This window comes from Euprymna scolopes, chromosome 30, assembly GCF_053919585.1.
Source record: "Euprymna scolopes isolate OS-2025 chromosome 30, ASM5391958v1, whole genome shotgun sequence".
Taxonomy (NCBI): domain Eukaryota; kingdom Metazoa; phylum Mollusca; class Cephalopoda; order Sepiida; family Sepiolidae; genus Euprymna; species Euprymna scolopes.
This window is the reverse complement of record NC_136511.1, coordinates 40,811,312-40,838,218: the sequence shown is the minus strand read 5'-3', so window position 1 is coordinate 40,838,218 and position 26,907 is coordinate 40,811,312. Positions and strand designations below refer to the sequence as shown.

The window sequence follows — 26,907 nt, the reverse complement described above, 5'->3', positions numbered from 1 at the left end:
ATTAGTTAACCTTTTATGAAGTTGCTTGCATATTTACGACAGTATATGAAGTTCATTTTTTTTTTTTTTTTTAAGAAAAGTAGGCTTTTAATATCAATGTCAGAGCAAGAAAAAAACCTTCAATTTTATAGGTAAACTTTTTTCTTTTTTTTTTTTCATTTAATGTTACGAACGAGTCATAAACTAAATGATTTTACTGAAAACCTTTTTTTTTGGTTTTACTTGTACACTAGAAAATACACTGAACTTTTTTCTTTTTTTTTTACAAAACCATTATAGTGTTAAGTCATATCCCATCAGTTATTATTTTAAGGAGTTAACTGTTGAAAATAAATCCTACAAGTTTTATTTCAACAATTAATTCCTTAAACAAGTGTATGACGTAGCAATCCACATGGATGATAAAACGCTTTGGATAATCAGATTTCAAAAGAGTTCTGCTAAAATAGTCATATTTTAAAGGTGAAATCACCTCAAAATACTGTTTTGTTCGAAAATATACTTTCAAATGAATTAATAAATAATAATGTACATTATATATTCAGAGTTTTAAGCAAATAAAATGTGAACCTCTTAAAACTGTTTTCGGTCTTAGGTTTTGTAAAGACCCCTCCTATTTGTAAATGCTCTTTACTCCAATTTGTATTAAAAATTTTGTTGCACCTACATTAAACTTCTGTTTTTGTTTTCTATTCTCTTTTGTAAAACTTATGTTCTACAAAAACAGCCCCCTTCCCTACTTCCCAACCCCGTCGGTGGGGCATTAGAATACACGGACTGTCCTCCTGCAGAGAGTAAAAGCCTCTCAAAGGGGCCACCTGTTGGCCATGGGTGGCGACCCGTAATGACTCGGAAAAGTATCCTGGTGGCTGAGCAGCTGATATCTAGGGAAATTAAAGATATCAGTTGCAACGCATCACTTTGGCCTCTTACAAGGCTAGACGGGCGGTCGGAAGGATCCGATCCGATCAATCGGCTAGTTACGTCAAGCCCTAACACATCTACTTTTCTATCAATTTCCTCTAAACCGTAACACATACAGTTCTATTCTGTACCACTATAAACTATATACATATTTTTCCCCTCTTTTCCATGTGTTAGAAGGCGGTGGCTAGGGTCAAATGTGCCAAATGATTAAAGTCATGACATGACTGTATAGTGCCGGAAGTTACCACAAATGACTTGGATTGTGTAACTAAAGGATTATGGGTGCTCATGGCTCCCATTTGGAACATGTATACTGTTTATGTATCCCTGGCATAGCAAGGTGAATGGGGATCCCCCTTAACACACCCCGATATTGGACTCCGAGGTGGGTGGGGAGCATAAACAAATTAAAAATATATGTATGACCAAGTATAAAAACTCCAAGCGCCAACACGTCGACTCAGATAGTTGAGATAATGAACTACATCAAACAGCCTCAAAATTTATTCTATTGGAATCCACTGAAGAAACCAAAATAACTGACTTATTGTTTATTATACATAAAATTATATCTACATATATTACCCCCAAAAATGTAAAAACTTTAAAAAATAAAACCCTACTGGTGGAAGTGGAAAGAGAAAAACATGCCACTTTTCTCCTAGGAATAAAAACTTTCCACAACATAAATATCAAAACTTATCCACACAAGAATCTGAATACATCCAAAGGTGTAGTAAAATCGAAAGACCTATCAATGTGCACTACTGAAGAGATAGCAAAAGAACTTAAAAACCAAGGAGTAATAAACGTTAAAAGATTTACAATAAAAAGAGAATCAGACTATACATACGAACACTTACATTATGCAGTTCGATAGACTCACTATCCCAAAAGAAATCCAAATTGGGTTCAATGTTGAAAAAGTTGAATCCTTTATACCAAACCCACTTCGGGGCTTTAAATGCCAGAAGTTTGGGCACCATAAGGATGCACATAAGGGACGAGCAGTGTGCGGCAGATGTGGCCAGAGATCCAGACCACACTGTCAATGACTGCAATCTTGATTGCAAATGTGCAAATTGTGGAGAAAACCATCCTGCTTATGCTAGAGCATTCAGAATCTGGAAGAAAGAAAAGGAAGTAGTGCCAATAAAACATACCAAAAACATCTTCCTCGAAGCCAGGAAAATAGTAGATGGATACATGAAGGAAAAGACATACTCTCAAGTCACCTCAAGTTATATATCATCCAACATCACTAACCAAGACTCCAAATACGAAATACTAATAAACAATTGTTACAAATGGACCAAATGACTGGCCCAAATTTATAAATGAAATCAAACCAAACATATCAAAAATTAATCATCCCATTAAATCATCAACTGTTACCAATAAAACAAATTCTCAACCAAAATCAGAACCTCCAAGAAAACAATCAAAAGAAAGACCACAAAAATCATCAGTACGTCGTGCAGATGCTGAAAAAGACGAAATTAAGGAAAAACAAAATCAGTTAAAAGAAAGACCACACAGGTCACCAATACGTCTTCCCCGTGGTGAGAAAAACATACTTGACAAACAAACAAAAAATACATCTACCAAAAAACAAAATAATATAAAGAAATTACCACAAACAGAAGCCACTACTACTACAAATAGATTTACGGAATTCGAAGACCTGGAAACTGAAGTTACTCCTCAAACCAAAAAAACAATCCTCACGAATTACAAGAAAATTCAATGGAATTGCAGTGGATTGAAGGGAAATTACAATGAAATTTCATTGTTGCAAACCAAATTTAATCCTTTGGTTATTTATCTCCAAGAAACCTTCCTTAAGAATGATGACAATTTGAATATAAAACACTATCAAAAATATAACTACAGTCATAATACAGGACTTAATAATACTGTAACCCTTTTCCCCCTCCCATTGCAAAACCCAATCATATTCTGCAAGGCAGAGAACAAAAATGACAAAATCCACTATAAAACAACCAAATCAAAAGCTATGAACTAACAATTGAAAATACAAGGAGCTTGAAGAATAAAAATCTCCTAAAATAACTGGATACAACATCGAATACTATTCCCAAAATAACTGGATTCGGCATTAAATAACCCACAAAGGGTTGATATGCCATTAAAAAAAAAAAAAAAAAAAAAAAAAAATTGTCATGAAATTTGGAAACCAACCAGAATAGAGGTCACTTTTAATAGTTTGGGAGTCCGGAATATTTTTGACCACTAGTTTTTTATTTTTTTTTTTTATTGTGTTAATGATTTCAACATGACGAGTATTGAAAGTTTTGAAAATTTCTTCTGACACCCACTAGTAAATAAAACAATTTTGTTACTGTTTTTATCCATTAAAAGTATAATTGTATGTTTTCTGTTGTGGTAGCTAGCAATTTAAAATGATTATACCCAGAAAAAAATCATTTCTATTGACTTTCGATGGAAAACTGTTTTGTAGTATCAGCAGCAGTAGCGCTGTCATGTCTAAACTTTTTTAATAATTGAAAATATGGATATAAAAATGTTCTTACATGTTTAGTTAGAGCTATTGTTATCAGAATATAATTAGTTTAAATCTGGGCTATTCGGTTATCAGAATATAATTTTTAAAGCAATCCCAACTGGCAATTTTTCAATATTTCTGGTCAAATTTAAAAAAATGTGTGAAAAGACTAGAAAAAAAAAAGCTTTCGAAATCTATAAGTTGCGTGCACTTTTTTATCCATTCCATTAGTTTTTTAACAGTGAATTAAACTATTTTGCTGTTGAGCAATCAAAAATGTGAAATTATATTTTTGGTTCACGTGGATGAATCCCCCCACCCAACCCCAACATTTATTTTTGTCTTTTTGGCTTTTTTTTTTTTTTTTTTTTTTTAAATCAGATTATCGAATGGACATACAAAAAAATACAAATATTTAAATATTTGTAGGGGTGCTCAGTTTCTAGTGAAATTAAGAAATAAACGTTTTAAACTGGAAAGTTTAAAAACAAAGTTTGTCCCTTGGTAGAAAAAGTGGACAGGAGATGATGAAAATCATTTTCATTCAAAATTTGTGAACGATTTTTCAGCTTTAGAATTTTTTTTTTTTTTTTAATAGGTGGTCAAAAAATACTTGATACTTTCCCAAGCATCACCTTTTCTGTTAGTGATGTCACTTGTTTTAAATAAACTTTTTGTCTTAATTCTTGTAGTTTCACACACTTATTTACCTACTTTTACAGTGAAAGTAATTTGATGTTCAAAATCTAACCCATAACATCTTCAAAAATCAGTAATTATGAACCACTAACTGTAAATGAGTGTCAAACACCCTCTTAAAAAAAACAAAAAAAAACAAAAAAACTCTTAATCCTACCTCTAACCCTAGGTATGAATGGTAAGCCTTCTACAATCTTTTAACCCTTACAATAACCCTAAATCCAAGTTGTAAGCTCCCCATCAAGCAAAATTCCTCTGTTACATATAAGCATTGAAAAAAAAAATTCTTCTGTAAAATCTACATTTGTCTCTCATAAAAAATTAATCGTCCTAAAACGCTAGAATGGCCTCGACATGGTAAATTATTTTACATTAAATTTATGTGAAACTAACCGCTATTCTAAAATTGTTTCTGTCAAGTTTTCAGGATGTTCATGTATAATTTCTCTTAACCATAACTCAGTTAGTGGCAAGCCTCCACATACTCCATAATTGCACAAAGACTCTCTTAAAACTACACATAATCATCAAAAAAAATAAAACACAGAATTTATCTCCCATAGAAAAAATGGTTAACTGTCCTAAAATGCTAGAATGACCCAAAATAAATCATTTTACATCAAATTCTAAAATAAATTCTTTCATTAAAGTTTTTCAGGATGTTCACACATAATTGCCTAAAAAGGTAGAATCATATTTTGGAGAGATGGGGAGTGGCAAGGACGGTGTTCATCTACAATAATACCAAATATTGCAAGATATTCATTTTTAAACAGTTCTAGATTTCGATTTCAGTTTCTTGTATATAAATGCATTACAATTCAACTTTGAGTTTTAACTTTTTTTTCATAGATACATGGCATTTTTAAGGAATTGCAGCATATTTATTATGACTGTAGATTATTTGAAAGTTATTAAATTCTTGATTTTTCAAAGGCATATTCTGATTTGCATAAAAATGCACTTACGACAAATTTCATTGCTTAATATGGTTTCAAGAAAGAGATGGCATTTTTACTTGAAAGTAATGTAAAAAAAAAATGTGACAAAATGCATATGGTCTTAAAGATTGGAAAATATTCAAACGTGCAAGGCACAAAGATATTCATAACTTTCTTTTTAATTGGATTTAAAAAATTTAAAAACGTTTTCTTAGCTCAAGTTCTTTTTCTGTGTACTATTATTGAAATATTTTAAACCATTTCAATTTGTTCATGTGTATTTCTAAACCGTCCCAAAGCGGTATATTTCGATGTGACTAATAATTATTACAAAAGAATGGCTTTCTTAGAAAAAAATTACTAAATAATAATAATAATAATAATAATAATAATAAAAAAAAAAAAAAACAATTACTAAATTAAAAAAATCAAAAAAAAACCAATCCAAGTCTATTGAAACTAAAATTTCCATGCTGTTCAATTACAATCAAGTTTTTCTGTTCGGATACAATTTCAATATGATGAAAAGTTAATGCATGAAGGTTCTTGTAAAGAAATGAGTGATAAAATGAATTGTATTATACCGCTTTAGATCTCATTTTAATTTAAAAAAACAAAACAAAAAAACTTTTCAAATATTATTTCACTAGCAGGAGGTGCCTGGACTTGCCCGGTCATAAAGTATGCTTAAATATATTTTGATTCATGCAGAGTTCGTATTATTAGTGTTGTAATTTCTTTTTCTAATTATATAGAAGCATATTTTCGGATTAATGGCATCCGGACGGTTTACTCAAACATGGGGGGAAAAAATCTTCCCTAATCATGTAAAATTACCTATTTTTTCTGAATAATCGCTCAAAAATCGAAAATTAAACAATTTTCCTGCGAATTGAATGCCAACATTTTTTTACAGCTTTAACAACTTATGAAGAATTTAAAATATTAAATTTGTTAAAAAAAAAAAAAATGGATTTAATGTGTAAAAAAAAAAACAAACAAATATCACCGAATAGATTCAAGTATTTGCTGTTTAAAAAAACAAAAGAAAACCCTATTTAATGTAATAGGAATGTGTGCATTTACTGATCTGGATTTCCGTTTAGCACGTGCAGATAAAATACAGGTGTATGCCAAGCTATGGTAAGGTTGATCAGCTACTGGAAAATCGGCAATAAGAATGTAAGCAGACGACTTTTAAAAAATTGGGAAAAAAAAGATTTTAATCACGCCCTCTAGTTATAAAGGGCCGCATTAGTTCCATGGTTATTAATAGTGTAAGGAGAATAACTCTGTCCAATTGTCTAAACGTTAATGTTTATGCACGCATGCGCAACCGGATGTCGTAAACCGGAAAGTGGGTTACATCACTCGTTACAAGGTCATTTGAGTTTTATAATTATATAGACCAGCGGGGGTAGCCGGCGTTGCCTGGGTGTTGGAGGTGTGTGTGTTGGGTGGGGGTAGATCAAAACAACCCTGTTTAAAAAAAAAAAAAAAAAAAAAAAAAAAAAAATTTTTAAAGTTGGCCGGGTGTTTGGAGCTGTAAAAGAAAAAAAATTTTAGTAGAAAGGTAGGCTTGAACCCCGAACCTTTGATGCAGAGGTAGAAAGGAAATGGAAAAAAAAAAAACCTGCGACCTAACCATCTTGACCACGAGAATAGATGAATTGAGAAGTGTTAAGTTAACGTTTATAAAGTGAAATTAACAGGTGCGAGAACGTTAAATCGCGTGATGTTTGACCTAGTTTTGTGCTGGAAGCCAATTTGTTTTCCCCGCTACGCAGTGATCAAAAAATATCTCAAATAGCTTGTAAAAATCGGGTAAATTAAAGATAGCTGTGACCCGAGTTCCTTAGTCGTAGATATTATTTAGACAGCATTTAAAAAGTTTTAAGGAGTGAGCCAACCGAGAATCATGGCAAAAAAAGCCTTTTGTAGACATACACAAAAAGCGAACACATATACAGACATACACACATTTTCGCTTTTATATATATAGATTAAAAAATTACGAAAACTCGTTGACTAGAAAATTATAGTTAAAAGTAATTTTTATGGAAACTTGGAAAATGGCATTTTCCCAAGATGTGAACACCTTGAAGATTGCGAATACAAAGAACATGCTTATCTCCCTTTTCGCTACTTTAATGGCAATGCTGCTGATAGTAATAGACTTTTTTCTTTTTTTTTTTTACTAAAGGCACAATAGTTGTTCTACTTCATGAATTACTATTTTCGACATGACAATTAAGTACTGTTTTAAGCCAAGACCACATGTTAAAAAAAATCAATCTGTCAACTCTATATTAACAAGCACTGAATATTGTACCTAAAATATACTGATTTCAAAAGCTTTGAAAAAGATGACTTAGGTGCCATCGGCTAGAATCAAAACCAAAACATTTGGCGCTTTAACTACGTTCCCTACTGTTTGAGCTATCTACAGATAAGTTTCAAAATTAAACCACCGGTGAACGTTTTCCATTTCAACTTGCTGATATTTCTGTATGTGTTGTTCATCCATCCAAAAAGATTTTGTTATGAACCATCCTTAGTGTATGATTACTATATCCTGTTAATTTTAGTGTTATATGATCAGTTTATCAATTGACACAACACCTACTGTTTATATAAATACGGACGTGTGTATTAAAATAGACAATAATTGTGGTCTTGGTTGTTTATCATCTGTTTTACATGTTGGCACGTGCTGGATCAGTTTGTTTTCAAACAAATTATCACCTTAGAAAATTTTAAATTTAAATGTGAAGCAGAACATAAAAATTGTTAACCGGACTTTAACCTGCAAGGCCAGCTAAACTGTTACATTTTATCCTGTTACGTGCAGTTTTCATTTCACGATTTGTTTTTGATGTGTGCGTGTTCTATTTAATTAGGTTTTCAGAAAAAATTGTGAACGAGAAGTTTCCTATTTATGTAGGGTTCATATGACATAGTAAAAAAAAAAAAAAAAAAAAAAAAAAAACTGATGAAATAATTTAACTCCTAGAATTATTATGCGATATCTGAATATTTATAGATATACGGATTGGATTATTTTGAATATTTCGCTAGATAGATTCCAAAAATATCTTTAAAAATTTTTTAACCATTATTTCTGAATTTGTCTAATTTTCTAAGTTTCTACATTTGGGATTTTGTCGGCATGATTAAACATTTTGTTCCCAAAGTTACTCTTTTAGAACCCCCCCCCCCTAAAAAAAAACAAACCCAAAAAACTGTTTTAGATTCCCAACAACGTTTATTGATTTGATATTGATTTGATATCTGTTGCCTTGTGTAGAATCGGGTGACTTTACCAACGCGAAATGTAAAAGGTTGAAATTAAAATTACAAAAGGATAAATCAACTGGTGTTTATATTATTGTGAAGTGCTTGTATAGGTTGTACCTCATATGTGGTTGTATTGACCCCCCCCACACCTTTTGTAAAAATGCGTGGCTGCAAATAAGTGTTTATTCTCATTAAGTTTAAGGGTTAAGTATTCCTGACTTTTTATTTAATAGTAGTTGTAGAGGGTCGGCTGAAAAATATCAGACCGTGAAAATAAAACAGATGTATGTACGTGTTTGAAAATATTTAACCGGTAAACTCTTAGACTACTAATTGCATGACCAGAAAATAGTAATCATACACCAAGGATGGTTTATAACGAGTAAATCTTTGTTTGGATGAATAACGCATACAGAAATAGGTAAAAAGTTGAAATGTAAAATGTTCATTTCAACTTGCTGACATATTTTTTATTATTTTTTGAACATGCGTAAATTCATTCATAGTTTGAAGTGGTTTAATTTTAAATCTTTACTTATCTGTCGGTAGCTCAAATGGTAGGGAACATGGGTGAAGCACGAAATGTTTTAATTTCGATTCTAGCTGATGACACCCAAGCTTTTCTTTAAATCAGTACCATTTTATATATATATGCCAATTCAATAGAATTGGCTATATAATAATGAATGTGAATATAAAATCTGCATGAATTAAAAATATATATATATATATATATATATATATATATATATATATATATATATGTCTTTGAAGTTTTTAACATTTGAAACCATACAAAAAATTACTTTTTATCATTCGTTAAAAAAAAAAAAACCATCTGGTCAGTAAGTCACCTGCAATCACTGCATCAACTCTCTCGAATTTACTATAATACCAATTTTTTTATTTTTCAAGGGATCATCAGTTGTTTACCATGAAACACTGTTTCGGGGATATATATATATATATATAAACAGCCTTTATGACTAGGCAATCACCCCCCCCCATCCACTAGTAAAAAATAAAAATAATTTAAAAAAAGAAAGAAAAAAAAACTTGGTTACATCTTTTGTTTTTATGATTATTAGAAGTAATGCACTTGTCTAAAGTGGTGTAATAGAACTTACTAAATGTTTTAGTTATTAATTTTAATAAATTTCATTTATGACAAAGTATTACATTCTAATAAATTCTTTTAACATCTGTACATAGTTTCTGAAGTTTGGACTGAACGAGAGCATGCTACCCCGGTGGGTTAAATGAAGGGTTCCATTCTAAAATTCCATGCATATTCCAGAGTTTGACAGAAAGATTCTGAGTTAGACATGGTTAGTTAAATCAGCTGAAATATTGTGCAAATAACACTCAAAGATAAGAATGATCCGAATAATCCAACTTCTATGCAACTGTACAAGTATTTTTTTTTTTTTTTTTTTTTTTTTTTCTCAATTTGCCAATAAACAGCCCTATCCGCTGTTTTTTGTGCTTATGTTTAAAATAGCATATTCATTGCTAAAATGTCCAGATTGAATTGATGTATTTGATTTTAGATGCAGGAACAGTAATAAACATTACGTTTATTTGCACTCGGCACATTACATATTTTTTTATTTTTATTTTTTTTTTAATGCTTGATTTAAGTACTTTGCATTTTGTGGCAAGTGTTGTAAATATATTGATATTTGAGATAAATTTTGGTAACTTTATAGTTTTCAGTCCCTTTGAAATGCATTCTAAGTTTTCTTGGAAATTAATGAGGACTCCTATGCACTCCTGTACAGAACTTCTTCTTGGTAGGCTTTAGGTATGCGTATCTATCGTCAAATGGACATTTACTTTTGGAACTGTTGATGGTCATTCTATAGTTCATTTGAAATGTACAAAGGTGGGGAACAAATTGATTTAAATAAAGTCTAACATTTTGGGAATTTGAGGCCCAAAAATCTTATTAGGCTAAAAAAAAAAAAAAAAATGGCATGATGTTGGTTCACAAGGATACCAATCCCTCCTTCATTGTTATATTTGTGAAGTGCATCCTTTAACTTTACGAATTTGTGTTGCATATTTTGTTTTGCAACGAGCATATTAAATATTTATCTGCTTTTAATACCATAGCTAATTATTTTTTTGGCTCGGTCTAACTTATCAAACTGTCTGATTTTTCTTACGTAGTCGATGTGCCACTACTCCAGGAACTTTTTTGCTTTAGTACAACATTATAAAATTTAACAAAGCGCAATTGTCATTCTCCTCGGGAAGTTTGGGACTGATTAATTACAACGGGATCACAATGATTAATCACTACACATGGAATTGATTTGACTAATAGATGCAACTAAATTTTTTACGCATTCATTTTTTTTTTTTTTTTTTTTTTTTTTTTTTTTACTCAAGTTTATGATGTTATGAATAATGCAGTTAATTTTAAGTCTAAATTCCATATTGCCAATTCTATATATCCACAAAATTAGGTAGAGGATTCAACTGATTTTGTAACAGGTTTTATTTTAATAATTTCCAACATAACACCACAATATTTTAAGAATTTTGTTCAATTGATTTTTGTGAAATGATTTCGATAAATGCTTATTCAAATTGTGATCCTTTTCAAGATTTGGCTGTTGCCATCATGATAGAAACGTTTAATTTGATGATAATCCTGCTGAAATATTTTCTTACAATAAACTTTTTTGTTGCTTAGTTACAATTGAGACTCTTAAGTAAATCAATGGTTTTTTTTTTTCTATTATACTGTGCACCACTAAAAAAAAATACAGGACATCTGTGGCCATTTTTATATGCATAATAGCATAGAAAATTCATTTCTAGCCTTAGGTAGTTTTTTGGGTTTTTTTCATAATTGTCACTTTTGAGAATTTTGCAGAGAATCTTAGTGATATGAGTGAACATTGCAAGAGATTCCATCAAGATATTTCATTGATGGAGAAACATTTTAAAGGAAAGCAGAACCTGGCATGTTAGCACGATTGCTGGAATATAAAAAGGGATGATGATACTCAACATGAGAGGTTTAAAAGAACAGATGTTGTTTAAACTGACAATTTTGTATTTTTCATTCATAACAAACAAAATGGTTTATAGAACATGAAAACGATGCCTAATCTAGTGAAATAAAGGTTAGATTAAATATCACAATACTTTTCTTGCACCAAAGCAGGTATTATGTTGTATAACCTGAAATGTGTTGCACAGTGCTATCAGGCAGGTAATTATCTGCCTTTAAGGTGTCCACGCATTCTATTCGAGGCTCTGTCTGTCTACACATGTCTGGAAGGTTTTGTATTGGTCCTTTTTTTTTTAACATTTAAAATTAAACTTGCTCTCATTATTAAATGTGCAACTGAAATTCTATTTTATTTTAGATGTTGAAGCATCTGTCAGATTACATCAGTTGGTCTGTTCTGTTTAAGTTTTAAATATTGGTACTTGTGCAGTTTATGGATTGTGCTATTTTTTTATAGGATTTTCATGTTAAATATTAAAATTTGACAGTATCTTTTAAATTGTTAGGTGAATGTACAGAATAGTTAAAAAAAAAAAAAAAAAAATCAAAACAAAAAAAAACCTCCCAATAAAAATTTCATTCTAAAATGTTAGCTCGGCACGGTTTGTAAACTGCACAAATACCAAAATAGCCGTTTCATTGGTCGGTCACGTAATGAAATTATTCGTTTTTTTTCTTTATGAATACATAAAATTAAATTTATCTGATCCTGGACCTTAGCAAAAAAAAAAAAAAAAAAAATAGTTTAAGTGATACCAAATAAATGAAGTTAAAATTTATTGATATATTTTAAAACAATATTTACATACAAAAATTTTTTAAAATCTTTGTGTGTGCATGCGTTAGTCATGTTAAGAAAAACCAGTTATCCATTCTTTTAAACCTTTCGAAATAAAATTACATTTTAAATGTTTTTATTATTGCTTTGATGAACAGTAAAAACGTATTCATACACAAAAAGGCAAAAGAAAATTATATACGAAAAGCCCAAGATGAAAGAAACGTTAACAATGACCTTTCATGGAAACATCGGAAACCCACGATAGAGGATAAATGGAGATACTATTTGTTGCATTTCACTTTCTAATTATTTATAACTAGCAATACCAAACACCATAACGTTCAGTGCTGGACAAAACGCACTGCTACTTAATTTGACACTCATAGTTTTTAAATTGGTAATAAGTACATTTCTCCTACATCCATCAAAATAAAATTTATGTAATTAGATTCACAATAAAAATTTGCTTTAAAAAATGGTATTCTAATATTTTTGTTGCGATTTGTATATTCAAAGAAAATCAACATTTAAATCCGATTATTAACGATGAAACATGCCAGCATAGCATGCCCGCTGGCTGTAGATCACATTTTGCACATAAGCAGTCGGGGGTGTGTTCACATAAATACTCTAAGCGGAAGTTGTACCTGTTGATAACATTTCTAGTAGTTTTAGCTAATTAATGAAAAGAATTGTCTTTGCTATAGAATTTGAACACGTCTTTCCAGTCAAATTAGAATATCTAAAGTTGACGCTTTGTAGTACAAAGATAAAGATAGAAACTGTATTCAAACGTTATTTAATAACGAAAATATTACTTTTTTATTTTTTCTATTTTTGTAATTCCTCTCTCTCTCTCTCCCCCCCCCCCACCTAAAAAAAAAAAAAAAACCCTGACTGGATTTGTACTTACACCTAACATTTATATGGGTAAACAACCTTTTCTTGAAGATAACAATATTTACATAATTTATTGTTGATAAATATTTTGCAAAAAAATAAAATACTAAAATTAAATAACACTGATTGCCGATCTCGCCCGATCCGGGCTTGACGGGAAATCTCGAATTAGTCAAATTATGCTAGAGTACCAATTTTTCTATAATTTGACGTTTTTTGAGTAAAGTCAGTGTCACTTGTTTTCTTTTAGAGTTGCAAGCCATTGTGATAGGTTGTTTTACAATTTTAAATATAGCAATCTGAAAAAAATTTACAGTTAGTGTAAATTATCAATAGCTAATCTACATTAAGTACATAGTACCAATATTAACATTTCTGCACAATATCTGACTAAACCTTGTAAAGTTTTACTGCAACTCCGCATCAAATATGCTAATACAATTTCAACGACGAGAAAGTCCAGGTTTAGAAGTCCAAATGAGAGGAAGTTCAAATTAAAGGAGTTTTACTGTATATAACAACTGTTACCAAAGGCAAATTACTCTTCTACCTACCTTCATGCTAATTAGTTTAATGTACTTGAAAACAATTCTGATCTGTACAAAATTTCCTTTAATTTTATAAGCTATATTATTAATTTCAAGTGTCATGGTGCCTATTTTGGATTTCCCGGTCGCCATCTTGAATTTTTCAAGATGTTATAATGGCAAATGATAATGTCCATTAGAATAATACTTCCTATGATGATAAAGCTTAACTTACCTTTTTATTAGTTGTTTTTATGATGTTTAGTCTGTAAATTTTTAAAGATGGGTTAGTCTGTAAATTTTTAAAGATGGGTTAGTCTGTAAATTTTTAAAGATGGGTTAGTCTGTAAATTTTTAAAGATGGGTTAGTCTGTAAATTTTTAAAGATGGGTTAGTCTGTAAATTTTTAAAGATGGGTTAGTCTGTAAATTTTTAAAGATGGGTTAGTCTGTAAATTTTTAAAGATGGGTTAGTCTGTAAATTTTTAAAGATGGGTTAGTCTGTAAATTTTTAAAGATGGGTTAGTCTGTAAATTTTTAAAGATGGGTTAGTCTGTAAATTTTTAAAGATGGGTTAGTCTGTAAATTTTTAAAGATGGGTTAGTCTGTAAATTTTTAAAGATGGGTTAGTCTGTAAATTGTGCAGATTTTCTACCATATCAGTCACAAGCTTTTATGCATTTGAATAAGACACTTTTTTTTTTTTTTTTTTTTTTTTTTTTTTTACAGTGATCACCACTTATCAAGGCCTGGAAGCCACTCAGGGATAAGGGTTATTGCAAGTACATTACGTTAGTGAGGAGATTTGATGAAGTGTTTACTTAAGGGGGCGGTTCATTAGGAATTTGTTAACATTAGACTTGAAGACATCCAAGTTGTAGTCCGGAGGGAAGCAGGCAGATGGAACAGTTCCACAGGCGTGCAGTTCTAAGAAAGAAGCTTTGTTCATGAAATCCGCGTTTTGATTTAGGCACAGATATAGAGTGGGGGAAATTTTTCACAGTGGATTCAGCTAGACGGGTGTTTTTCGTGAAAGATTGGCGAGGGGGGACCAGGGATTGGAGTTCAGACGAGCACCTGCCATGAAAATAACGATAAAACAAGGATAGGCTCGCAACGTCTCTTCTGTGGGAGAGGGGTTGCAGGGTAGAGAAAAGGGCATCCCCCACTAAGCCACGAAGTCTATTTTGTACTCTGTCAAGGCAGGATAGGCTGTTTTTAGCAGCTCCTGCCCAGATATGGCAACAGTATTCCATCCTTGGCCGTACTTGGCTTTTATATAGATAGAGAATTGCATCAGTAGTGAGATATCTTCTGGAGCGGTAGAAGGATCCCACCATCTTTCCAGCGACCTTGGCAACAGACTTGATGTACGTGTTCCATTTCAGATCAGGAGTAAAGGTCAAAACCTTTGCTGAGTGTGACTTGCAAACAAAATTGATAATCTGGTTTGGTTGTTTTATTTTATGGCATATTTTTTATTTAATGCCAAACATGGTCATTTTTGTAAAAATTTGTTTCAAGTTCCTCATAACTTCCAATATTTATTCATGGTGATTGGTTTGGTTGTTTTGTAGAAATTTTTTTTTTTTTTTTTTTTCTTTTTTTTGTGGAACAATAACATCAGTGTTTGGTGCATTTTAAGTGAGAAAGCCAGTATCTTCAGACCTCCTGATCGGGTAGCACCAGAAAATTGATGGAAGAGTAAGAATGAACATCTAAAGATGGTGATTTTAAAATATTCCCAACTAGGAAATTAACATTTAATAAAGTTAAAAGCTACAATGTTTAAAGCAAGAAACGTGAAACAATTGTAGAAGACGAAGACAACCAATTAAAGCAGAATGTGCTAGAGTATGGGAGGAAATGTAGGATATTTGTAGGTTCATTTCTTTATGGTGTTATCAAAATGGGTTTGGGTTAAGTTTCACGTTAGGAACATTCTAGAATTACTCTAAGTAATCTTTACCTTTTTTTAATGTTTGTGGCTTTGTCTGTCTATGCAGATCTTGCTACCAAACTTCTGTCAATTTTTGGTCTACAGAATTGAAAATTGATATGTAGGTGATTTGGACCTGTGGAAAAAAAATTGGACCTGTTCAGCAAATAAAAGGTGCTATGGGGTCAAAATTGGAAAAAAAACAAAACAAACTTAATAGGCATAAATCAGTTAAACATGTTTCTTCTATGTATGCACAAATATACATTTATGCATTTAACATTTAAGTTTTTACATATGAACTTAACTCAGATGGTAACGAATGATGAAGATCTATAAGTTTTTCTGATTTGAGCTGATGGTATTAAAGTCTTATTTTTATTTGAACTTCTGAAATCCCTATGTATTAGGTACAATATAATAATCAATAGAGAATTGGTTTTATAATACAGTAGAACCCCAGGATATGGCATTAAAAATTAAAATATAATACAGTATATAATCAAATAACATAAATAACACTATAAGGCGGGGCAAATACCATAATTAAGGGTCTGAAAAAAAAAACATTGTAACTTGAAAAAAAAAAAACGTATGTTAAAGCCACCATATCCCTGTAAATACAAAATCTGCATAAATTAAAATAAATTTCATATTTTACAACTGTGCAACACCTGGTGGCCTGCTATTTTTCTATATTTTTCCATATCTTTCAATGTATATTTATACTTTTCTGTCAATCTTGTTTTCAAGTCAAATTATTAAATTTAATGAATTATGAGTCGGTATATACCTTTATTTTAGGACACCCTCTGTGTGTGTGTGTGTGTGTGTGTGTGTATATTTCTGTTCTCATTAAAAGTTAAAAGAAAGCATAACTAAAATTCTTTGAGTATGATTTTAATGTATCTTTTTTTTGTCTTTTCAGCAAGACATGAACTTGTATTTGTTAATTTTTATGCTGACTGGTAAGTTAAATTTTTTTTTTCTTTTGTACATTAAATCTCTTGTGCAGATGAAAAAACAATGTATATCTCATTTCGATATAAAGATGCTCTACATTGTGTTAAAAATTATTTGATGTCTCTTCTAAAAGAGAAACCTTTTTATAATACAATTGATATAACAGAATTATATGAATAAAATAAAATATGCATCAAGTGCACTTGAAAGCTAAATCACAACGTAATATAAGGAAAATAAACATTTTACTTGTTTTAAATTTATCACATTTCGGAGGTATACTCCATCTTCAGTGTTTTTATTTTTTTTTCCTTTTCTTCCTTGCCATGTTGTAAAGTTGGAGAAAGAAGTCTGTAAAAAGCAGCACGTTGTATCTAGCGGTTGTATTTTGAAATGTTTGAACTGTGCGTAAGCAACACGAGAATGTCAAGAATGAGAGTTCATATAGAAACGTTTTAATTTGAATAAAATATGCATCAAGTGCGCTTGAAAGCCAAATCACAACGTAATATAAGGAAAATAAACAAATATTTTACTTGTTTGAAATTTATCACAAAACCGCTAGATACAACATGCAGCTCTTTACAGACTTTTCTTCAACTTTACAACATGGCAAGGAAGAAAAGGAAAAAAATGAAACAAAACATGCTGAAGATGGACTATACCTCTGAAATATGATAAATTTCAAACGAGTAAAATATTTGTTTATTTTCCTTTATATTACATTGTGATTTGGCTTTCAAGCGCACTTGATGCATATTTTATTCAAATTAAATCAGCGTTTCTACATGAATTCTAATTTTTGAAGAATTCTATGAAAATAGTGTAGATGTTCCGACATTCATGATTGTTTTGCCATTCAATATAACATGGGAACAAATGTTCTGTAAGAATGGAATTACAAATCATTAGCAAAAATTAGGTTTACGATTTTGCAATTAACTTTATAAATTATCTGCAGTTTTTAAGATTAAATGACGTAATAGAAGTGTCATTTAAGGCAATGTTATCTATATATTAATACAAATGCGACAGAAACTAAATACAATTAATCCAATCTGTCAAAGTCACGTATACTTCTATATATTAACATGATAGTGTTTCTGCTATTTTTTGTGTCGTGCTTACATCTTTTTTTTCTTCTGAGTGACTGTCGTTTGCCCTTTCGTTTCTTGTAATACTTTTACAAAGAATTCATAAGTTTTAGTTTCAGCTGAAGGAACTTAAGTTATATGTACATTTATATTTTTCTTCATAAGTTTTGGTTTCGGTTTTGATTCAAACTGATGCATCCAAGTCATATGGATATAGTTTTTATTTTTGAAATCAACTTTATAATAAGAATCAATAGAAAATTGACTCTAATAATATATACGAAATCTGTATAAATTATCAAGCTTATTTTATGACTGGGCTACGCCGGGCGTCCCTGCTAGCTTAGATAAATACTTTTGTAATTTTAACAAAAGAACTATAGTAATATCAGTGTCTCCATTTACGGTGAACATCCACAGAATGCCAACATCAATATATTACATATGAAAGAGTCCACTGTGGAATTTCCACAGGTCTCGCTAATGTCTATTATGTTGTCCTACAATGTTTTACATGAAAAAAAAATCCCCAAAAAGGCTGAGTATTTATTTGTTCTTGTACATTATGCTTACGCTTCAAAATATCAAGATTTCTTTTACAATAAACAAATCTGTTTATCAGTAAATAAGATCTGTTTTTTTATTTTTTATTTTTAAACTGATCTTATAAAATATGCAATTGGTTGAGCTATACAGATCAAAGCAATAATAAAAACAAATCTATAATTTGTAAGATAACTGTTTATAAAATGTTTTTCATAAAACTTTTATAGCTTCTGAGAAAATTTCAGAAATATACACCATAATTATAACATAAGCATGCTGTAGTTACAGTGTATATTTCTGAGATTTTTTTCAGAAGCTATAAAAATAAAATTACTGAAAATTAATGAAAAAATTGAAAATACTATAGATGTTCCGTTTAATTTTTTTTTTTTTTTTTTTCTTTTTTTTTTCTTTTAATGAATTTAACTTTGCCTTTCAATACAATATCAAAATTTTCTGCAGGAATGGAAGCACTATAACATTTTTTTTCTTGTCCAAGTAACTTTGAAAATTATGGTATCTACAATTTTTAGTTCTTATTAATCAAAATAGCGTTATATAGGTGTCATCTAAGACAATGCCATGTCAATTATGATGTCTCACAACGTCTAAGTTTTGAGGAGGGAGGAAAAAAATTATGCTTTAAAATATCAAAGGTCTCGTTTTGCATGGAACAAATCTTTTAATGGATCTCTTGAAATTAGTTTCAGTTATTTTTAAAACTATAAACATGTAATTTATTGAATAAACATTTAAGCCTTTACATTTTTCCTTTTAAGATAAGAACAAAAAAATTAACAAGTTTTTACATTAAAAGACAAAAAAAAATGACAGTTCATCTTTCTGATCAGATGCAGTTGCTGCAGTGGGAATAGAGGATAACAAATTGTTCGGGTTTGTATTACTGTACACATAGATTCGAAAAAGTTGTCAAAAAACAAATATAGAACAAATAAATGTTATCAAAGGTAAGATAAGTTACTTTTCTACCTAACTGGATATATTTTTTGTGTTTTCATTCAGTGTAACATGTTTATTCAGCTCGAAAAACATGTAGTGTTTACCAATGTATTGGAAAATTCAAAATGGCGGCCGACTCTCTCGGAGAGGGTACGTTTGGGAAAAGGTATTATAAATAATAAACTAGATAAAATACTGTTAGAAATTCGCTCAATATATGTTACCATGACATAAGTTGACATATATTCGGTTGATTTTTAATAGTATTTTGTCTAGTTTATTATTTATAACATCTTTTCCCAAACTTACCGTGTTAAAGAGACAGTCTGGCGCCATTTCGAATTTTCCAATACATCAGTAAACGCTGCATGTTTTTCGAGCTGAATAAACATGTTACATTGAATAAAAACACAAAAAATCTATCCAGTTAGGTAGAAAAGTAACTTATCTTGCCTTTGATAACATTTATTTGTTCTATATTTGTTTTTTGACAACTTTTTCGAATCTGTGTACAGTAATACAAACCCAATTGTTTTAATGTAGAACTTGGGGAAATGGCAGGGCTACAAAGTTCAAAGTAATTAAAGTTTTTTTTAAAATAAGATTCATTTTTTTTTTTATTTATTTTTTTTTTATAGCATAAATGTTATAAAAGTTGCAATAATCGATGCTTTTGTTATTATGGCATATATGTCATTTTCTCATGAAAGAATTAGAAAATTTGGTTTGCTATCAAATTTAGATCCATAAATTGTTTTCTATTTATAAATGAATCCTATAGTGGTGCAGAGTCTAAATAAAATCGGATTCTGGAATTCTTGTATAATATTACCAAAAAAAAAAAAAAAAAGACCCCTAAAATAATTGAACTTTATTTCCTTGCCTACTTTCAAACCTAACTTGATTACAATCCAAGTGTTATGTAATCAGTAAGGCTATGACAGCAGCATATTCTTTTCCTTCTCTGGTATATATCCATTGATATCTTGTGTTATGTAGAGTGATGTGATTCTTGGTTAATTGTGTCTGTGTCGGACATATACTCGAGTCAAAACAATATAAAGAATATGCTGTGGTCACAGCCCTAGTAATCATTGTAATAAATTTCACAATATTCTTGAAAATTTAATAACATTTAGGAATTATGGATGTCGATGCACATTGATAACTGAAGTGGACAGTTGGTTAGAACACTTCAAATGGAAGCTTCTTTTTTTTTTTTTTTTTTTTTTTCCCAGACATAATTCAATCCCAAGACTAAGAAATATTTTAGCGTCTATTTTGTGATTAAAATATATAGTGCACTAAATGTTAATTCACTTGTTTTAGTATTATAGTAGAATACCTATCCCAGGATGGGTAAAATGAATTCCTTGAACAGAATAGTTTTGCACCAATTTGATGTCCCCCTTACAAAGATTGAAATCAAGAGATAATGATACTAAACATCATGTCTAGACTTACTTCACTTTTGATTCTAGAAAATGTCTAAATATTAAAACTTAAGGGGTATTAATAAGAAATTGAAATTCAGGAGGATCTAGCTTCACTACTGTCTAATGACTATGAATCAAATTTAATTATACAACGACTGGGAACTGTTTGTGAATTTGAGTTTCCCATGAAACTTCCTCCTTTGGAGAAAGTTAGTGCAACCCATCTAGTGTGAATGCCACTTAAAAATCCTTTACTCCAAAGAAATAGCAATTAAAGAATATTTCACATTTTTTAACCTCCTTGCATAAAACTAAAACTAGCCCACATCTGGACCATTTTGTATTTAACATCTGTGTTCCAAAATTAAAAATGATTGGTTAATTAGTTTAAGATTGAATCATGTCCGTACATATAAGCATCGTTGTGTGTGTGTGTGTGTGTGTGTGTGTGTGTGTGTGTGTGTGTGTGTGTGTGTGTGCGCGCGCGCATGTGAGTTTATATAAAAAATCTAAATTGTATATCCCTTATATTTTCTAAATTGTTTCAAATCACAAGCTCAATGAAGTTGTTTCTTAATTTCAGTTGCATCTGAAATAAATATTAACAAATAAACAGAAATTATGATTGTGGATGGATTCTATATGTGATAGAATGATTGAAACCTATGGGTACTCAAACCAATTGATATAGAAAGCTGAAATTTGGTAGAAATAATTTCTTTTCAATGTTATTTTCATAGAGATTAAGGGTTAATTCCAACACCATGTCTTAGAAAGATGTAAGGTTTAGCAATTTTAGGTGTAATACACCACTTTTTTCCTTTTTACACATTTCAAACTGGTGAAGCAATCAGCTTGACAGATTTACCTGTTAACAATATAGTCATTTACTGTCAATGATATACAAGTTTGTTTAATTGCGTTATTTCTGGTGTTCAATCTGTCGCAGACAACATGCGTTGCAAAACAATTGTTCTTAATTTTAAACTTTGCCTTTTTGAAAAGAAATTAATCTCTTAGTTTTTCATTGATTCTAACTTTAACATTTTATTTACATTAAATTTTCCACACAATTGTATATAAAATTTATTCATGAAAGGTCATGGGTCATCCACTAGACAAACTGTTTAGACTTTTGGTATGCATTACTAAAACTCTTGGTGCTTTCTTGCTTATTACTATGCACAGTCAATAACTATTGTATGGCATTCACCCTAGGTGGGTTGAACCGGCTTCCTCCAGAGGAGGCAGTATCAAGGGAATATTAAATCCACAATGATCCCCCAAGTAACCTGTAATGTTTGGTGTTGGGGGTTTATGATCAGGGACATAAGCATCAGGGGTACTGTGTAGGAAGTTGGGCAGCAAGATGTTGGTTCACGTTACACTTGAACTTCTGCATGTCAGTACAGTCGGAAGCAGGGACCCGGAAGGGAATTCCAAAGTCTAGCTGTTCTGGGGAAGAAACTACGAGAGTAGAAGGCTCTTGCATCTAGGGATCTCTACTGTGAAGGGGTGAGATTTAGCTGCTTGACGGGTTTGTCAGGGGTATTTACGTCGAGGGGGGGCACAAGTGCTTGCAGTTCGTCAGAGCATTCACCGTTAAAGTACTTGTAAAACAGGCAGAGGGATGCAACATTTCGTCGCTGGGACAGAGGCTGAAGTTTAGCTGACAGTTCAGGACCTATCGGATTGGTGACTCTCTTTTGAACCTTGTCTAGGAGCGAGAGACTAGTGGCAGATGCACTAGCCCAAATATGACAACAATACTCCATACATGGGCGAATGGTGGCCTTATAGAGGTATAGGATACTTTCAGGCATTAATAGCTTTCTAGCACGGTAGAAAAACCCACCTTCTTCGCAGCGGTCCTGGCAATGTTCTCAATGTAATTGTTCCAACTCCTGTGAACGTTAAGCTGAGGAGTTTAAAAGATGTACTTTCAGATAAAGAATCATTGGCCATTGCTATTGGCGGTAGAGAAGGTTTCTTGTAATTATTGAAGGAAACCAGTTTAGTCTTGACAGCATTGAAGGTGACCATCCATTTTTGTCCCCATTCCACTACGGATTGGAGGTCATCCTCTAGTGTTTCTGCCATTTCTTTAGATACGTGTTCATTTGTTTTCCTGTTGTCTGTTATAGAGCATGGTGTCATCAGCATATATACCAATCTCGCAGACAATTTTGTCAGGGAGGTCATTTATGAATATTAGGAATAACAGCGGTCCCAGGATAGACCCCTGAGGCACTCCCGCATTTATATCCTATTGTTTAGATGTACGACCGTCAAGGACAACCTGGATTTTTCTCTTACCTAGGAAGGATCTAATTATGTTATGTATTCTTCCAGTGATACCATATGATCTGATTTTCTTGAAGACCCTCATGCCATACCCTGTCAAAAGCCTTAGATATATCTAGAGCTACCGCTCTACCCTCCCCCGCTTTGTCCAGTGAATGGTACATACGTTCCGAGATTAGTAAGGATGTCTGCTGTGGAACGGGCTTGCCTAAATCCATATTGTTGATCGGTCAGAAGTTTAGCATCTGTAAGGTGATGGACTAGAGCTTGGTTAATTATGGTCTGAAATTTCTTGGCGAAAAGTGGGAGGAGACTAATGTGGCGATAATTTACTGGGGCAGTTCTTTCGCCAGAATTCTTGAAAACTGGCACTACAGAAGCAGTTTTCCAGCAGACAGGAAAGCAAGATTCATTAAGGCATTTGTTGTAAAGTTTGGAAAGAACTGGAGCTACTTCGGCGCACTTTTTTAATAGCACAGCCGGGATGAGATCAGGTCCATATGCTTTTGCAGTGTCAAGCTTTCTTATAACATGCACCTGAGCAGGGGTGATTTTCAGATCTAGTGTGGCGTCTGTCCGCAAAGGAAAGTCTGGGAGAGGGTGGTTAGAAGGGTCTAGTGTGGAGTTGAAGGCAAACCGACTGGCAAGCATGTTAGCCTTCTCAGTTGCAGAGCAAACAACTTCATGATTGTTGGATAGTGGGGGAATTGTTGATTGCCCATTATTTACTACACTGTTGTAGATTTTCCAGAAGCCTCTGGTTCCTAATTTCTGTGCTTCGGTGCGTTTTTTGGTTGTTTCAGTAAATTCTCTCTTGGCTGTCGCTATTTCTTTCTTACAGTTATTTCTGGCTTCTATGTACTTCTGTCTGTTTGAACTGGACTAATGTCAGTTAAATCTGCTGTACACATGCTGCCTTTGCGCTATGGCAGCTGCACAAGTAGAAGTGAACCATTGGGAGAGTGGGGTTTGCTATAGAATTTGTGTGTGGGAACATGTGCTTCAATTACCGCTTTGAACCATTTGCACAATGTTCAGCTGGAAGTGAAAAGATATTTTCCCATGGAGCGTCCTTGATGAGGTCCCTGATGGCTTCTCAGTCAGCCTTTTTATAATATCTCGTTGTTTTGAGCAGTGGCTCTTTAGTTTTGGCTGTAGAGTTTAGGTCGATTTCAACCATTACCACTGCATGATCAGTGTTCCGAAGAGGGCTGTGGGCATTCGCTAGTGTCATAGAGAACTGTGGTTAGAAACAAATCTAGATGCATGTTCTTGCTGGTCTGGGAAACAGGTTGGAAACGTAACCATCTGTGATAGGGAATGAGATATAGACAAGTTACGTGTTGTGGTACCAGCTGCGTCTGTATAAGTAGAAAATCCAAGTCAGTTTCTTTGGTGGACATTGAAGTCACGAAATACATGCACTTATGCCATAATGTCGAGAAAGTGCTGTATCTATGCTGTCAGAGACTTCGTTTACTAGGGTACAGTCCTGGGTAGAGGGAGAGCGGTAGAGAAAAAAATAGTTAATGTTATGTTGCATGTTAAATCTAAAGCACGTAAAGGCTTGATCGTCCGATTCTAGTTTAGTTTCTCTAGTCAAGGGGAGGGTGTTTCGAATGTAGACTCCAAGCCCATGCATATGTCTGTCAGTCCTTACGGCAGAGTAGGAGGTATGATGATGATCATCATCATGGGCTCCTTGCCCGGACCAATGTGACTCTTCCTCTCCAGAGTTTCCTGCCTTCCATCAGTTGCCTCAGATCTTCAGGTTCACAGTTGGCATCGTGTGGTATTTGTTGGATGTACATGGATCTAGGTCGTCCTCTGCTTGCGCGTCCGTGCCGTGGAGTCCATAGCAACACATCACTCACCAATTCATGCTTGCTCCTCAGACAATGACCGGCAAATCGTAGGCATCTTTTTCTGATGGTATTATATATGGCAGGTAGATTGCCATAAAGTTGCTGCTTCGTGGGATGATTTTGCCAAGATATATTTAATATTGTTCTTAGCATACGGGTGTATGTGCCGTCTAGTTTTCTTTCCAGTCTTTTGGTGAGTGTCCAGGTTGTAGCACCATAAACAAGGACAGACTCTACCACTGCCCTGAAGAACTGCCTTTTCAGTTTGTTAGCCAGTCTTGAAGTCCATACTGAATGTAGCCCATCCAATGCGGTCCATGCTTTTGAGCCTGTGGAAACTATGTTGCTGCCCAGATACGTAAACTCAGCGACTTCTTTCAGTGTTGATCCAACCAAAGCCCTGATCTCTCCCTTCACATTGAAAGTCATAAACTTTGTCTTATCTGCATTTATGTGGAGACCAATGTCATTGGCAGACTTTTCTAACTTACATAAGTGTTTGCGCATCAGCAGTGTTGTTCGCGAACAAAGCAATATCGTCTGCGTAATCTGCATCAGTTATGTGTTTCTGGATTCATTTAGGGTGAAGCCTAGCATGTTGTGTATGTCAACAGAGGTGCAAAGTACAAAGTCAAGACAGACAATGAAAAGAAAAGGGGCAAGAGTATCTCCCAGTGCAGAAAAATTCAGTGTCCCCATCTGGGGACCTGACCATTGCTCGAGTGTGCTCATATAGCATCATGATAGCATCAATGATGACTTCATTTGGAATGCCATATGCTTTTAATATGCTGGCCATTTTTCCTCTATGTACAGAGTCGAATGCTCTGGAGAAATCTACAAAGATCATGACTGCCTCAATGTTTTTTGCTTTGACTCCTTCAATCAATCTCCTAACAGTAAGTATTTGACTAGTAGTAGAGCAATTCTTTCTAAATCAATTTTGGTTCTTCCTGAGCACTTCTTCGATCATTGGTTGGATACAGTTGAGAAGCATGGCGTAGATTTTTACTGCAATTGGAGTAAGTGTTATTCTTCTGTAGTTGCTTGGTATGCTTAGGTCACCCTTCTTGGAAGGGAAGTATGCATCCTTCCCTCCATATATTAATAATTTTTTGATTATATACAGGTCTCATTTACTACTTGTCAAGCCAGATAGGATTGTTTATCTGCTGCATTCTGGATTCGATCTATTTGTTCTTGAACATATTTCTGTTGTTCTGATAGGTACATCATACTAAGCTCTTGAAGCGCCTGCTTCCTTAATTTTTTATTCTCTCGAGTGGGGTATTTATGTTGCTTTTTGATTATGTTTAACTTTTCTCGTTTTAATATTATTTTATCATTTTCCCATGGTACTTTTCGCTTTACCTTGGGCTTCAGAATTATACACTTCTTTGCTTCTTGGTGTGATCTAATGACGTTTTCATAGATGGTATTAGCAGTTGGTTCCTGCTCTTGTGCTTGTAAAGCATCAAATCTGTTTCGCAGTTTGAAGATGAATCTCGTTTGATCTGATTGCCATGTGACAACGTTGACCAATTGTAGGGCTGTCTAGATGATTTTTTAGTTTTGTTCGCTTGTAGGCTTAACTTCAACTTAGAGGTTACAATGCTATGATCAGTAGACACACTATAGAAACTGCTATAAGCTTCAGTTATGACAGCTATTGACCCACTTCTTATTCATAAAAGATAGTCCAGTTGTGCCTTGTCTCCATTTGGGGATTGATGGGTCCAGAGCTTACCGGGTCTTTTCTGAAAATGGGTATTCATGCATTGTAGGTTGTTTTCAAGGAGAAAAGTTAATAGATCCTCTCCATTTCGGTTTGTTCCATCATGGAAAGAGAACTTATGCTTGTCTTCCCGTCCTATATGTGCATTCATGTCACCTCACCTCCGATAACCAATAAATTATGTTTGGGGATTGAGCGCACTATTGCTGAAAGTTCATCATAGAAATTCAGGATCTCTTGTCACTGACGTTGGTAGGGCTGTAGCAACAAATAACAGTAGTAGCAGGATTACCACTTAATTATTAAGGAAAAAGCAGAAAAGGAAAAACTCCGGTTTCAGACCAATAATACAGAAAAATACAATCAGCTGTTCTCTAAAAATGAATTGAAAGTATCCCTAAGCAAAGCTCATGACTCAGCCGTTGGCCCTAATCAAATCCAT

At 32.7% G+C, this 26,907-nt stretch overlaps 1 protein-coding gene across 1 annotated transcript in view; it reads left to right on the top strand.

Moving 5' to 3' along the window:
• LOC145254765 (endoplasmic reticulum resident protein 44-like) overlaps positions 1 to 26,907 on the top strand; it is a 121,440-nt gene that overhangs the window by 60,832 nt on the left and 33,701 nt on the right. Inside the window, exon 3 of the mRNA XM_080113529.1 lies at positions 16,491 to 16,530. Within this exon, the coding sequence (XP_079969655.1) occupies positions 16,491 to 16,530 (40 nt within the window). The remainder of the gene's footprint in view (positions 1 to 16,490; positions 16,531 to 26,907) is intronic.